This window comes from Elgaria multicarinata, chromosome 1 (genome assembly GCF_023053635.1).
Source record: "Elgaria multicarinata webbii isolate HBS135686 ecotype San Diego chromosome 1, rElgMul1.1.pri, whole genome shotgun sequence".
NCBI lineage: Eukaryota > Metazoa > Chordata > Lepidosauria > Squamata > Anguidae > Elgaria > Elgaria multicarinata.
In genome coordinates this window covers 61,967,853-61,979,864 of record NC_086171.1, presented here as the reverse complement: position 1 = coordinate 61,979,864, position 12,012 = coordinate 61,967,853, and the positions used below count along the sequence as shown (strand labels likewise).

General features: G+C 43.3%; 2 protein-coding genes and 2 non-coding genes across 5 annotated transcripts in view; 1 reads left to right on the top strand and 3 right to left on the bottom strand.

Annotated features, from left to right (window-relative positions):
- Nucleotides 1–2,677, top strand: part of LOC134400660 (transmembrane channel-like protein 2) — a 42,034-nt gene extending 39,357 nt beyond the window's left edge. The window contains exons 14-16 of the mRNA XM_063129126.1: nt 74–199; nt 803–881; nt 2,222–2,677. Of these exons, the coding sequence (XP_062985196.1) occupies nt 74–199; nt 803–881; nt 2,222–2,581 (565 nt within the window). The 3' untranslated portion in view covers nt 2,582–2,677. The remainder of the gene's footprint in view (nt 1–73; nt 200–802; nt 882–2,221) is intronic.
- A 2,511-nt stretch (nt 2,678–5,188) lies between these two features.
- Nucleotides 5,189–11,750, bottom strand: RPSA (ribosomal protein SA). 2 transcript variants are annotated; one of them, XM_063129162.1, is made up of 7 exons: nt 11,661–11,750; nt 10,077–10,242; nt 7,967–8,085; nt 7,444–7,689; nt 6,752–6,880; nt 6,035–6,206; nt 5,189–5,337 (listed from the first exon to the last, which is right to left on the bottom strand). In XM_063129162.1, the coding sequence occupies exons 2-7, from the start codon at nt 10,207–10,209 to the stop codon at nt 5,243–5,245; spliced, it is 894 nt and encodes a 297-aa protein (XP_062985232.1). In that variant the 5' UTR covers nt 10,210–10,242; nt 11,661–11,750; the 3' UTR covers nt 5,189–5,242. The 2 variants fall into 2 exon arrangements, with proteins under 2 accessions (XP_062985232.1, XP_062985241.1); XM_063129171.1 differs by having other exon boundaries at nt 5,189–5,334.
- LOC134413482 (small nucleolar RNA SNORA62/SNORA6 family) lies at nt 7,133–7,292 on the bottom strand. Its single transcript, XR_010026490.1, has one exon. It is a non-coding gene; the product is annotated as a small nucleolar RNA SNORA62/SNORA6 family (small nucleolar RNA).
- Nucleotides 8,578–8,733, bottom strand: LOC134413481 (small nucleolar RNA SNORA62/SNORA6 family). The gene has a single exon (XR_010026489.1). It is a non-coding gene; the product is annotated as a small nucleolar RNA SNORA62/SNORA6 family (small nucleolar RNA).
- Nucleotides 11,751–12,012: the final 262 nt, after the last annotated feature.

Here is a 12,012-nt window from a genome sequence, read left to right as displayed (position 1 = left end):
GCTCTGAAATAGGCTCTAATTATTCAATGATGTTCCCAGTCACTTATAAGGACCTGTTCATTTGTCATTCCAGTGGAAAGAAGAAAATGTATGACGTCATCCAAGAGACCATCACCTCTGATTTCCCTCCCCTCGTAGCCAGGATCTTGGGTTATCTGGCAAATCCAGGACTGATTATGACTGCAATGCTACTTATGGTGTAAGATATGATGATAAAAGCTTGGGGTCCTGAGAGCCAAGGAGATCTTAGCAGGGGGTATTGCTAGGCTAAGGAGATCTTAGCATGAGGTTATCAATTAATATTTGCTGGAACATAAAAGTTACTGCTGTATGTAACTTTAAGTAAAGTGGATTCTTAATTAATGGATTATGTCACAGCCTTCCAAAGCACTTCCTCTTCTGAGTTGTCTTCTTCTTGTGTCCATAACAATTGGATTGGATCCAGGTATAGTTATGCTTGGTGTAGACCCATTGTAATCAATCTGACTTAAGTTAGTCATGCCTACCTCATCCTGTTGATTTTAATGGGTCTATTCTGCTCTACAAAGTCTGGGTCCAACCCATTGTTTTGTCAGTGTGGTTAATAAATTGATCACAGAATGAAAATACAGATTTTAACCAAAATCCAAACCAAATAAGTTTGTTTAGCACAGATTGCTTTTCTAGGTTTAAAAGAATGAATGATTCTTGAATTAGGAAATGTCTTTAAGATAGTCTCTCAAAAACTAAATTATTCCTGCAACTCACTGTCTACTTTAAATCATCATAAAGATTAAGAAATATTTATCATTTGACTTTGTAGTCTTGCCATATATTACCTGAATGCTGTGGCTGAAGCATATCAACATGCCAATGCAGAGCTGAAGAAGAAAATGCAAATGGTATGATGTCTTGTGTTTTATCATTAATGTACTAATAAAATTACCACATATTTGTATTTTGGGGCCACAGATTACTACTTATGATTGCTTTTCACTTGTTGAAGCATGATTGAAAGGTTAATGTGCTGATTTATACTCTGATTGCATATAAATTTCTTAAATTCATATGAAGTTCTTGCAGAAATCCATGTCATGTTTGTATAAGCACATATAATAAATTCACACATGCCTAACCTTTTAATCTGTCTTTAACACCAATATCAAGAATATTAAAATAACAAGTTTTATTTTCAGTATGCCATTGATTTCATGTATGAAAGCTAGCTGACCTTTTGCCAATATTGGTGTAGGTCTTACCTAGAGCTGAAGCATTTGAAATGAACATCATGTTTGACAGATTTGACCAGCCTGGATTCCACAATTTAGAGACGGGGAGAGCCCCCTGGAGGGCTTCGGGGGACATCGCGTTGTTCAGTTTCCTGTCTCCAATCTCAGAACCAGGAAACCCGCACTCTTCTCCGCTACCAGCTCAGGGTCATGCCAGTAGGCAGGGATGGGAAATGGGGGATGTGGGAATACGAGCAAACCCCTACCTCCCCCAGCTTCCTCCCCTCCCCTCTCTGAAGCCTCTGCTGGTATAGCATGACTCTGGCTCTGCATTGGATCCTCATAAGTACCCCGGGCAGATCCAATATACATACTCACCTGGGAGTCCCATTGCACTCAATGGGAATTATGCTCGAGTAGATGTCCATAGGATTGCTCTGTAAGAATCAAAGCTGTAGAACTCTAAAGACTTGTGAGCATATTGGGCCCAATGAGTGGATGAAAAAAATCTGGGTTTTCCTAAATTCTCTTGTCTGTCAAACTTTCACATTTCCAAAAACAAATAAAAAATGAGCACAGAGACCCAAATAAAACAAAGCTGTTTGAATTACAGCAAATCTTCTAGCATACGTTTTCTGTGATCACATTTTCTGGGAAGTGTCTGGAACTGAAAACTGACAAATGTTCAGAAGTCAAACGTGGCAAATCGCCAGGGCATTGCAAGATGCTTCTCTTAATATTCCTGTCTAATGTCTCCAAAATGACAGATGCATATCTGGCTGCTTTCCTCTGCATCTTTTCCAAGCTACAGTAGGGGAAACAGGCGGATACAAGGTGGAAATGAAGCTCTCAAATGGTCAAATATATATTCTATTTTTGCCACATTTCAGATAATTTTCCTATTATTTAAAATGAAACCCAGGTTATAGAGTACATTAAAGTCATTCTCAATCTTACGTTACAAATTCTTTCAAAAATTAGTATTTTTATACCTAATATTTTAACCTGCATAGCAACGTGAAGATGAGAAGAACAAGAAGAATAACAAAGCTTCCACCAATCCTGCAATGCAAGATCTGGAAGACTTGCTTGTTCCACGTGCAAAGACCATAGAGGAGTCCAAGCCAATAGAAGGTAAGAATAGTCCGTTTCAGTTGCTGCAGGTCAATATATTGCTTTTAATGAACCATGGCAAGGTAATTTGGAAGCTATGCTGCATTAATAGAAGTATCATTAGTATTCCAAATCACGCACAGTACTCTATTCAGCACTGGTTAGGCCTCATCTCGAATATTGCATCCAGTTCTGGGCTCCACACTTCAAGAAGGATGCAGACAAGCTGGAGCGTGTTCAGAGGAGGGCAACCAGGATGATCAGAGGTCTGGAAACAAAGCCCTATGAGGAGAAACTGAAAGAACTGAGCATGTTTAGTCTGGAGAAGAGAAGATTGAGGGGCAACATGATAGCACTCTTCAAATACTTGGAGGGTTGTCACACAGATGAGGGCCAGGATCTTCTCAATCATCCCAGAGTGCAGGACACGGAATAATGGGCTCAAGTTACAGGAAGCCAGATTCCGGCTGGACATCAGGAAAAACTTCCTGTTAAAGCAGTACAACAATGGAACCAATTATCTAGGGAGGTTGTGGACTCTTCTACACTAGAGGTGTTCCAAGAGGCAGCTGGACAGCCATCTGTCAGGTATACTTTAATGTAGATTCCTGCACTGAGCAGGGGGTTGGACTCGATGGCCTTGTAGGCCCCTTCCAACTCTACTATTCTTTGATTCTATAACTACTTTAATCTCTCACTGTTGGGTAAATTAAATTATTTTTCCCTTCCTCCAGCACTAAACACTCATACTGCCACTCCCAGCAGTAAAAGGGAGGTCCTGTTGTCCAACCCCTATGTCACAGAAACACCATCCAGGGCTGGGCTGGATTTGCTATGTGAGGCAAAGAATAAGATAGCACCTCTGCCCTCCCATCCCATGTTCAAAAGTCAACTGGGAGTGGCAGCCAAAACTTTCTTCAACACCAATGCTGGGCACCCTTCACTGTACCTGAGGGCTAGTTTAGGGCAGGCACACAGTTCTCATCTCCAGCACCTTGCTGTCACTTACCATTATCTGCCGCCTATGCCTCGCGGTATGGCTGGCCCTGCTACCATCTAGAGCAATCGCCCACAGAATGTTTGTTCTAAAATCTCTCAAATTGTTAATACTGTCACTCTTGATCAAGCTATGGCATCAACATTGTGACATGGTTTGCACGTAACAGCAGCTAATTGTGGGTTCATTAACCCATGATTTCCTGTGGTACATGCCACCATTTTGAATATGTGACCTCTGATCGGTCCAGAGGTTATTCTGCAACATGCAAACCCAGACTCTGTGGATTAATCTTAAGAACCCCATCAATCCTGGATTAACTGCCACTATATGCAAATCGGGTCAGTGTGGTGTTCCCTCTCCATGTATTGAAGGTCCTTACCAAACAAAGCTTTTGTTAGATTTCATCCTGGCGCAAAGCCTGTTAATGCTGCCATTTCTATTCTGGGTCTGCCAGTCTGGGAGTCGGGCTATAATACTGTCTAATCACCATCACTCAGGTTATATATGCCTATACCATGTTTAAGCCATATAGCATTATTTATCCCTATTTTTAGTATGTCCTAAAAGGAGCTATGCCCTCTTCCTCAAGTGTTGGACCAGGTCAACACTAGAAGTGTATTGCTTAAGCCACCCTAGCAAATAATCTTGCAAGTTGGATTGCCAAGATCTTATTGATCCACTACTGGATCTCATAATTGGGTCTCTTGGAAAAGGCACCTTCTAAAGTCTATTATTATTATTATTAATCTAATTCACTTTATACATTAAACATTCAAACTCATTCAGATGAAGACACAGGCTCGTTTTCTACTAAAGTGAGCTTGAAATATATCCGTAACAGTTTAGTAGAAAACTCTGGGGTGGGGGAGTCTGACGGAATTTAGCTTTGTTACCCATTGGGGAAACAACTTGCTGCCTCTCTAAGGAATTCCCTCCTTCAGATACAATGATGCTTGAGAGTCCAGGGCATTGGATTGGTTATTAAATGAAAAACTGTTGTTTCCTTTTAGAAGACAGCAAGGCCGAATCTCCTGGCGATAAAAAGAGTCCCGCAGTGAAGGAGGCAAGCCCAACTGGGAACAGCAATCCTGACAGCACTGCAGGAGGAGCCCTGACAGCAACCCCACCTCATGTGATAGTGACTCAGCCACCAACTCAAAAAACAGGGGTGCCTTACTCTAACCAATCAAAATCTGGGCCTTACTCAAGGGGAGCTCACCCTCACTCTGGAATGGGAAGGGGAAAACCTCAGTAGCAATAGATGCTAGTAGCAGCATCTTACCTACTAGAGCAGGGGTGCACAACGCACTACCCCTTGGTGTGGTCCTAAAATCATCATGCAGAACTGGCAAGGAGGCCTAAAGCAGCCAAATCTCGCTTGTTTTCAAATGAGGTTTTGCATTTTTAGACTTCCTTGCAGCAAACCAGTGTTTTTTGCCGGCACCTTGAGGAATGCAGCTCATGAAGGAAGCAAGAATGGCACTGAAAGAACCTCAAAAGTTGCCCAGGCCTCTATTAAGACTGTGAGCCTGCAGGCAGGGGCTGTTCTACCTTACAAAATCTGTACATTGCTTAGAAAATTAGGCCTTTGATAAGTGTTAAATAATTAAAATAGGCTTCATTTTCACATATTGGAAATATGAGTGTGCTAATTACATTGCTACCTACAAGTGGCAGCTTCGCAGATCCGTATTAGATGTGCAAGGTTAAACCTCTTCACATGATTAAAAATGGCCTTGTGAAAAGTCATGTCTCTAACGCACCTCCCCCCTTTTCTTGTTTTACTTCTCACTTGCATATATGCTCTGCTTACTTAAATAATCACACCAGTACCGTGCTGCATAGAGAAAAAGTGAACCAAGCCCAGTCATTAAGAAAGCTCTTTTATTTTTCACTGTGCTCCTGAATTCCTGTTGCTGTCTTAGGACCACTCTGTAGCAGTCCCTACCCACTCAGTGGCCTGAGCAGTGGGAGCCGCGGACCAGTCTTCAGTGGCAGGCTGAGCACTCCAATCTTCTGGGATAAAAAACATAAAACCACCATCAGGTTTATCAAGCAAGCCTGTGCACTAAACTAGATGGAAACACCAATTAAAAACAAACAGCCTAAATCGGGTACAGAACCTCCAGCCTATGGGGTTCCCACATCTGGTACGCAGCACCCTTACTCATCCAGGTGGCACCTCTTGTCAGTGCCTCTGGAGCCTTTTAAAAAACCTAACTGTGACATGGAGAGGCTGACAGGCTACTCCCTGGGCTGTGCAACCCTCACCTGAGCAGCAATTAGTTTCTTAAAGGCTTCCATTGGTGCCAGTGGAGATTTTTTTTAGCCTAATTGCCATGCTGTGATGTACTCGGAACCCCACTCTGGCAAAAAACACCTTTACAAAGCTTTCATTGGAGAAAATGGGAGATTGGCTTTTAAACAAAGCGATATTTGGGGGGGGGGAGCAGTGGCGGCAGGGCCGGGAGGGGAGGGAAGGCAGGCAGAGGGAGAACACTGAATGGATGAGAAATACGAATGGTTGTTTAAGTGGATGAAAGAGAGGGGGGGGGGGGGAGGATGAGGATGGCCCCAGCCCTGCCTACTTTTGGTACTGACTTTACCCACTTTGGGTTGTGGCCTGGCAGATTCCCATAAGAAAAGGCTTCCTACCTCTGGCCTAAATTACTTTATACAGTTTATTGTCAATTCCATTTCTCAAAATACTTACCAGCTGGGAACGGCTGTATTGGCACAGAGGGTACTTGGACCCCTTCAGACCAATCGGCCACTTCAGGCTGTGGAGCAGGAGCAGTGAATTCAGGCGCGGGCGCAGTCCATTCACCTTGGAATTCTTCCTTTGTCACGGCCTTCTCAGCCGCAGCCTGCTCCTCCTTTTCGATCTGTAGAAGAGACAATACTAGTTAAAATTACGAGTATGGGTAACTTCTGGGTGGTGACTACATTTCACTTAATTTACATCTTGGATATCAGTGGTGTGTTACTTTAAGTGTATCACCAAACAAGCCACTGTATGCGCTAGAAGGTAGAAACATAACTTTAAAACACTGATTTCAAGAATACAGGTACAAAGCAGCTCTTAAGATTCCAAGAGTATTGCTCGTGCTATTTTGTTAAGACACGTGTAATTCATAGAATCACAAAATAGCAGAGTTGGAAGGGGCCTATAAGGCCATCGAGTCCAACCCCCTGCTCAATGCAGGAATCCACCCTAAAGCATCCCTGACAGATGGGTGTCCAGCTGCCTCTTGAATGCCTCTAGTGTGGGAGAGCCCACAACCTCCCTAGGTAACTGATTCCATTGTCGTACTGCTCTAACACTCAGGAAGTTTTTCCTGATGTCCAGCTTTTCCTGATGTTCATTCTTTTTCTTCCTCATCTCAAAATCCCATCACACAATAAAGCTGTACCAGTCTTGGGTTTTTACCTCTTCAGGATCCCGGTAGAAGTAGAGATCAGGCATGACCTCCCATGGGTGCTCACGGGAAATAGTGCCACGCATACGCAGGACCTCACGAGCCAACATCCACCACATCAGACCAACGGAGTGGGCCCCCTGAAACACACATTAGATACGTCATCCATCAGGACCAAGGTTTTCAAAAGACTCGAAGGGGTAAGGAGGCCGAGTTTGTGAATAAGCCAAATATACCTTTCATTAAAAAGACACAAGCAATAAAATTTAACAAAGGACTGGTACCGTTCAGTAATTCTAAGAACAGGAAAACTATGAAGTACAATACAGTAAAATGAAGTAGCTCCCCACTTAACTTCCATTAAATAGCACTTTCTCTGCCATTTCTTATAAATATGTGACAAGAATCACTATCAAACCCCACTCATTGGACCATGAAGTTCCTTATGGCGTTAGCGAAAAATCTTGCCAAAATTGATGTAGCACACATCCTACACTCAGGAGTTCATCGGCCAGGAACTGACCTCAGCTCTGAGCTCTAACAGCGTGCGTATGACCTATTTCCCCCTCCAAACTAAGCTTTATCTGCTACTTAAACAAGGAAATTACCAGGCTTTCACTGCAGAATGACTCAAAAATAACTAACACCTACAAAATGCCTTTAAAAGAGAACCATGGGATCAATGGAGACGAGCGTACGTTACCTTGTTGTTGCAAGGAATAGCAATATCCACATAACGCAGAGGAGAATCTGTGTTGCACAAGGCAATGGTGGGGATGTTAACGTAAGATGCCTCAGTCAGTGGCTGATGATCAGCTCTTGGATCAGTGACCACCAAAAGGCGGGGCTCACGGAAGGCAGCCTGGATCTGATTGGTGAAGGTGCCAGGAGTGAAACGGCCAGCAATTGGTGTAGCACCAGTAGCAGCAGCAAATTTCAAAACGGCACGCTAAAGTGGGGAGATTAAAAAACAACAACTATGGCTTAACAGTTTCTAATGAGCTTTGAAAGAAAATTCTTCAAATGTATAGATGACATTTTTTATTGGGATCTGATCTGGAAATGCCATTTTGAAGCACCAGGCACTTAAACAGTTGGTGCCTCTTTTGTCTGCAAGTTTGAAGAAGCATTAAGAGCTAAACTTATCACAATGCTCAATAGCTAGTATTTCCTAGCAAGCCGTGCAATCAGGATATCATTTCACCTCTCTACAAGTATATCCATACCTGTCCAGTATTCCTGGAAGAGATGACGCTCACATCAGCTGGGTTCTCAATGGCAACAATGGCACGAGCTGCCAACAGCAGCTTTTCCCAGGTCCTCTTCAGATTTATGATGTAAATACCTTAATAAAATGCAGAAACATCCTAAATTACAGATGGGCAATGGGGTGTGCCGACAAGCTGCCTCACAGCTGCTGTTTCCCTGCCCCTTTCCCCTGGGCTTATTAAAACTGCATAGAGGAAGGTAAAGAACAGGGGGGCATGCAGAACATGAACAACTCTAAAAGAGAATTGGGAGAAGGGAATCTCCAAACTTTATCCTCTTGTGCTCCCCTCTTATTACTGCTTTCATTTGGAAAATGGGAAGCCAAAGGATTGTGCAAGCGGCATGAACGTCCCTGAACCCCTCTTGCTTATTCATCTGTTTGCTTCTGTAGTCATCCCATTAAGTGGTGATAACAGGGGCCGAGAGCATGGTGGCCATTACACTTCAAGATCACTTTCTGGGGGGTGGGGATTGCCCCTCTTCCAATTCAAAGTACTCATCTGTAAATACTGAGCTCCACATTCATCAAGAGTTGAATCATTTCTCACAACCATTTTATCAAAACTTGGCATATGGCAGTGACTACTATCAAACGCCAGTCACAGAGTAGAACTCTACTGGTGTTAGCGAAAATCCTGCCAGCATTTATTCTAGCACACTTCCGACACTCAAGAGTTCATCGGCCAGAAACTGGTCTCAGCTCTGAGCTTTAATAGTGTGCAGTTAAATAAGAATGTGTAGCGCACCAACCGGCCTCCCATATGTCAACTCTCATTCAAGCCATCAACGTGATTCCAGATTGTCTTATCTGCATAATGAACATTACAATAACGTTACAGAAAACTGACACTATAGAATAGGGGAGAGGAACTGATTTCAGGAAAACATCTGGATGACCCTCATCCAGCCCTCCACAGACCGAATGGCATCAGGGGTAGGATCATGCCCCTGACATTTTTTGGTACCCTGCCGATGCACCAGGTGGGTAAGCCACTGAGCATGACAGCCAGGACCAGGCTTTGCTGTGCATGAGCTTCCCTGTTGGGAAAATACTAACAAGTACAAAAAGCTATACTACAAATTGTAAAAGACAAACCCCTAAATCTCAGTCCAGTCCTGTAGATCTGCAAAATGGGTGTAAACATATAGAACAATCCAGCCAAAATAAAGTAGAATAAAGTGCCATTAATTTGAACACGAGAGTTAAGCACTCTTTTTTGCATTGTTAGGAAGGAATAGGACTAAAGAAAATGGAAAGCACTACACAGATCAAAATAGAGTTCATAGATTGAAACTGCAAGATTCACTATTACTGTGTGCTTATGGGCCACTGTTAACTCTAGCATCACTAATGAATGAAAGCAAAAAAGTTAAGGAAACAGGTTAAAAAATGCAATTTTATAAACTAAAATATGTTAAAAGTAACGTACACAGAGCATATCACATGTATAATAATACAACAAAATAATCAGACTGCTAGACAGAAAATGCTCAGTAGACTTAATCGATTTGGCCTTACGCATTTCGACTCTTGGTCCTCAATGGCCAGTGTGCCGGGCTGATTAATACCGTGGGCTAATTTTTCTAGGGACTGACTTAAAAGTTCCAAACAATATAGGTAATCAGATGTCACTTCCCAATACCTTCTATGGGCTTCCTTTGAATATTTGGAATTATACCACATATTGTAGGAAGTGACATCTGATTACCTATATTGTTTGGAACTTTTAAGTCAGTCCCGAGAAAAATTAGCCCACGGTACTAATCAGCCCAGCACACACTGGCCATTGAGGAAGACCAAGAGTCGAAATGCGTAAGGCCAAATTCTGTCTAGCAGTTTTGTTGTATTATTGTACATGTGAAATGCTCTGTGTATGTTACTTTTAACATTATATTTTAGTTCATAAAATTGCATTTTTAACCTGTTTCCTTAACTTTTTTGCTTTCATTTATGTTGTGTTAGATTAAGATTAGCACCTTTTTGTTGCATTTGTACAACTCTGGCATCACTACAGCGGATGACAATTAAGATTCCCCGCTAAGTGTCACATTCTACCAGATTCTTACCATCAGTTTTTCTTTTATAAATGTACTGTTCCATCTGAAAGTCCAGATTGGTGCCGCCCAAGTGGGTTGCTGCAGCAAGGAATTTGAGGACATCTTCCTCTTTCATCTGCAGGACATCAAGGCCTCCGGACATTGTGAGTTTCCTTTTAAAGCAACGACAGGAAACCTGGAACAGAATTAGCTAGGTTAGCAGCATTTTAACACTACCCATCATGGGGCTGTTGGCAGATCACTACTGTCAGACTCCATTGCCCATCTATAAAATGTGAATAATAATGATCCACCACTGTCACTGCAAAGGCAAATACAAGATTGCAAGGCAAGAATTACTAAACTGCAAATGCCATTTCAATGGTTTCCAAATTGATAATCATACCGATAAGCTTTGGCATTTGGGCATACCACACAGTTTTGCCGTATAGGACATGTCTCACTCTATACAGTGGCGATCAAAAGGGCAAATTATTTTTAAATATATATGGCCTCACGCTCCCTATCCCACTTTCATTGCTAAAACTATGCACGTTGTTTTTATTCTTTTTAATCTGAGCAAGTTCCAGTAAAGGGTTTGGTCCCTCTTTCCTCCCCATCCCTTTTTCTTTGTGTGTTGTGTCTTTTTACATTGTAAGGCTGCAGGCAGGGAGTTTTGTTTTGCTGATTTCACGTACGACGCTCTGGGAACTTTTCTGGCTGAGAAATAAAAACTAAAAAAGGAATAAAATGTATAAAACTGTTGGAGCAGAAAGAAGCCTTTAAAGAATTAATGAAGGCTATTTAAATTAGGCTAATGTTTTTAATATGCACTTCATTTGGATTTTTAACAATATTTGCCCATTAGATGCAAGATTACTTGGGTTAGGAACCTACGGGTTGTATCCTACATTAGCCCTATTTAGGGTAGACTGACTGAAATGGATGGCGCTTAAGTTAGATTAACACTGGATACAAGCCCATGGCCCCGTTCAGACAACACGGTAAACCATGCTGCTTAACCACAAAATGGTTAAGGGAATGCATTCCCTTAACCATTTTCATAGAATCATAGAATAGCAGAGTTGGAAGGGGCCTACAAGGCCATCGAGTCCAACCCCCTGCTCAATGCAGGAATCCACCATGGATTAATCCACCATGGTTAAGCAGCATAGTTTACGGTGATGTCTGAACCAGGCCTATGTGAACTGAAAACCTCGCAACCCCCAGCATGTGTTTTATTAACATAGGTATGGGCCCCAAGTGAAGCATGCTCCGAGGTCTCAGGTGCCCAGGCGGGTTTTAACTGGGCGGGTTCCACGAAATAACTGCGAAGCAAGACAAGAGGAAGATAAGCCCCTTCTGCAGCTTTTACATTCGGGCGTAGCTCAGGCGCATTCAGCTTCTCAGCCAGGTGGGGGAGGCGGGAGGCCCGGCCGGGCCCCGGTCTTGCCTCTGCAGCTCCAGCAGATCAGGGCTCGGAAGCAGCGGCGCTTACTTCCCTCGCGAAGCCCCCTTGCCCTACCCTTCCTCCCTCCATCCCACCCGGCCGCTCTGCGCGGCCTGCGCGCCACCAGCCTCCCTCCCTCCACCCCTACACATTAGACGACTCACGCGGTAACAAAGCCGTATGGAGGCCTCTCTGGGGTCGGAGAGAAAGAAGGCCGCGGCGCCCGATGACGTCTATATATACCTTCCCCGCCGACCAATAGAATGCAGCTTCCCCGGAAAGGCAGTGACGTCACGGCCGCTCTATAGAAGCTCTATCTGCATGAGCGTTACAGAAAGGGTCTCTCACTTCCGACTTCCTTTCGAACGCCGCCATATGCGAGGACAAGCCTCGTGAAAAAGTATGGAAGGACGGAGCCGCCCTATGACTTGGTAACCATGAAAAAGTCTGGCGGCACCTTGAAGAGGCGCAACAAAACTCTGTTGTTTTTCCTGCAATAGACTTCATCTTTTGGAA